We start from the raw sequence: 3,122 nt of genomic DNA, 5'->3' as shown, positions 1-3,122 counted from the left end.
GCCGCAGTGGCGCTTCGTCCAGTTGCCGTTGTTGTTGAACGGGTCGTTGCTCATGCGAATGCCGCCGCGCTTCTGCAGGAAGCGGCTGTTCTGGCGGACCAGGATCCACTGGAGATCGACAGAGTGCGACATGATTCGTGCGCAGTTCTGTCGGCGCGCGGCGGGCGGGGGTCACAGAGGGGAGACGAGCGTGAGGGATGCACGGAGCAGCAGCGCGATGCGTGTGGGAGTGGCGCACAGCACGCGTGAGAGGAAAGAAAGGACGAGAGAAAAGAGGTGGAGAGCCAGAGAGAAGTGAGGCGGCTAAGCGAAACAGAAAGGATGTCAAGCTCACAAAACAGGACTCCAGTGCCCGGCCAACCAAGCGCGCCAAAAGAGAGAGAGGGACACACGGGCGCGCATGGCTCCGAGATTGGCTTTCTGCGCTCTTATCCTTGCGTGAGAAGTAGCAAGCCGGTCCGCACGCACAGGCCCGTTCTGCGAGAAGCGCGGCTCAGAGAGGGGGGAAAAAAGCGATGTGTTAGTGATGGCGAGAGGGTGAGGGAGGCGGGGGTGGCAGCGAGCTATCGGGCACCGCCGCGAGAGCAGCACCATCGCAGGAAAAAGTAACGCTCGTTGCTCCTCCCTCGCTCCAGCCCTTTCCCACGCTTGCCGTCTTCTGCCAGCTCGTTTAGTTGGCAAGGAAGCAAGGCGGCCGCCTGCGCGGAGGTGTTGCCGCCACGTCTCTGCCCGCTTCTGTTTTTTTTTTTACGGCACCTGCTTTGAAAGCGGGCGGCAAGAAGCTGTTGGCCTGTCGACGACCTCCTCAGCATCATCGCACAGCCCATCCTACAGTTCGCTGGTTAAAGGCACATCTTTCTCATGTGCCGCGGACAGAGCTCCCTCACGAAAGGTTGCAGCACTTGTTGAAGAAACGCCGAGCATCTCGCGCTCGCCGATCAACGAGGGACTGTCCGTGGCGCCCCTCTAACCTCGCGAGAGACTGCACGCTCTCTGGAAAGAGGACCGGCAAAAATTGTTGCCACTGCACCCCGCTACTGAGGAGAGCGGACTGCCAGTCATCAGTGCACCACCACATGCACACAGGCACACAGGCACACATGCACGGCGTCACCTGCACGCATGTCTCCCGCCTCTAATCGAAGCACACGAAAGAGCGCCTTCACACGGGAACCGCGTACTCGCTGCAGCGGAGCAAAATTATCTCGACGTCCTCGATGTCCCTCGCCAGCGACTCCGCCGCATCCGCAACATTGCCGTCGAGCCACGTCATGGGAGCCAGCGGGCTGCACGATATGTCTTCGTAGCCGTTGATGATGATCTCGCTAGACACACAGGCAGCACCGCCCTCAAGCCCACCAGCGACCCCTGCCTGCGCACTGCAAGTCTCCTCGCAAGAGCGCTGCTCTAAGGGCACAGGTGCCAAGGATGAGGACGGCGGTGTGGAGGCGAGGCACAACTGGTCCGCGTTCGCCGGCTCCATCGGAACGACGTCCGGAGCATCATCTGTGCACGGACCCCGCTCGGCGCTTGCCACTGGCCCCACGGTGCCGCATTGTAGGTACGAGGCGGCTACGGTTTCGTCCTTGCTCGGTGGCGAGGAGAGACGGAGGAAGCAAGCGACGAGGGCGCTCAGCGTGGAGCTTTCACACAGCGTTGCCCAAAATTTTGTGCTCATCCACAGCGCCGACAACGCTAGGACGGTTTGGCATAAGATGCTCAGCTCCGCGAGTACGAGTCCAGGACAGCGCGAAGACGAAGACGGCGACTGCGCTGAGGCGACCTGCTCACGCACGCGTGACAGATCCTTCACGAGACGTGCGGGCGCTGACGTCGTTGGTGAGTCGAGCCTTGTCTGGAATGTGTGAGCAGCGCCTGCTTGGAGCGTCTCGCGCAGGTAACGAAGCATCTCCGCCGACACCGATGCGATATCCGTCCCCTCCGCGTCGCGCACCCCAGACGTCACGGTCGGCTGCACGCATGAGGCGGCGGTGCGTGAAAGAGCCGTTGCACTGTCCTTCACTGCTGGGCGCAAGGCGGTCAGCTCCACGCGGCCGAGCAGAAATGCGGCTGAGTGTAGAATGCGATCTTCCAGTGCGCCAAACAGCTCCCACGCGGCGGGGTCCAGCGTCCTCAGCGCCAGCGCATAGGCATCCACAAGGGTGAGGGGCATCATCACCAAAGGATGTGTGAGAAACAGAGTCACACAGGCTCAGGCGAGAGAGTGCTGTCTTGCTGCTTGTCTGCGAGTGTGTCGGGCCGTAGGAATGCACCTCTACGGTTTATGTGCAACGCGCTGCCCAGGATAGTGAAAGCGTGGGCAACGCAAGAGGTGAGCGAGCGGCACGCGGACAGCGCAGCGCGAACAGAAAGAGCTCCTGGTAGGCTCCCTCGCTTGCTCGCGTGAGCAGTGCTAAAGGATAGTGTGTCTGTGTCTGCGTAGGTGCGCACTCGCCTGTGTTGTGTGATGTGCCACCACGACCTCCTCGAGTCTGCGCGGAGTAGTGCCCCCGAAACAGCGAGCAAAGCCTGGAAAGCGCAATGGCGAGGTGAAGTGCTAAACGCCAAATTAAGAGGCGGCGGTGCGTAAACAGCAAACAAGAGATCGGGTCACCTCGTACCGAGGCAATTATGCCGACTCACGCGAGTCGTGAAACCTCCAGCACCGAACACAGATGACATGTCGGGTGAGCGACAGGCAGCGGTGCGAGAGACCGAGTGCACGAGAATACGTGAAGACAGGTGAGAAACGACGGCGCACAAGCGAGAAATCAGCTACTCCACTAACATGCAGGGCACCAGGCAGCAGCGCAGTCGTCGAAACAAGCTGGCGCTGCGCGGAAACGCCGCCGGCAAGCCGGGTGCGCGTGAGCGTACAGCTATACATATGCGCACGTGCGCGACTGTGTGAGCCAACAATCACTGGCGTTGCACCCGCTTCACAGTAGCACGCTCGAATACACCCCACACCCTCATCGCATCGCTCACAGCAACGACGCAGCACCTACGACGGAGCTTGGGAGTACCAACAAGAGGAGCGCAGGTGGAGGCGCGGCGTCGGCGCCACTCGGACACACGCGCGCAATGCCATCGGACTCGACACAGCTGCCGCCTCCCCATCC

General features: G+C 61.3%; 2 protein-coding genes across 2 annotated transcripts; both read right to left on the bottom strand.

Moving 5' to 3' along the window:
* LDBPK_111130 (60S ribosomal protein L28, putative) lies at window positions 1-132 on the bottom strand (the record flags this gene model as incomplete). Its single annotated transcript, XM_003859040.2, has 1 exon — window positions 1-132. A coding segment is annotated over one exon (132 nt), but the record flags the coding sequence as incomplete, so codon positions are not given.
* Window positions 133-1,162: 1,030 nt separating this feature from the next.
* Window positions 1,163-2,176, bottom strand: LDBPK_111120 (hypothetical protein, conserved; the record flags this gene model as incomplete). Its single annotated transcript, XM_003859039.1, has 1 exon — window positions 1,163-2,176. The coding sequence occupies one exon, from the start codon at window positions 2,174-2,176 to the stop codon at window positions 1,163-1,165; it is 1,014 nt and encodes a 337-aa protein (XP_003859087.1).
* Window positions 2,177-3,122: the final 946 nt, after the last annotated feature.

This window comes from Leishmania donovani, chromosome 11, assembly GCF_000227135.1.
Source record: "Leishmania donovani BPK282A1 complete genome, chromosome 11".
Classification (NCBI taxonomy): domain Eukaryota; phylum Euglenozoa; class Kinetoplastea; order Trypanosomatida; family Trypanosomatidae; genus Leishmania; species Leishmania donovani.
Note: the sequence above shows the minus strand (reverse complement) of the source record. Positions and strands in the feature narration are given on the sequence as shown.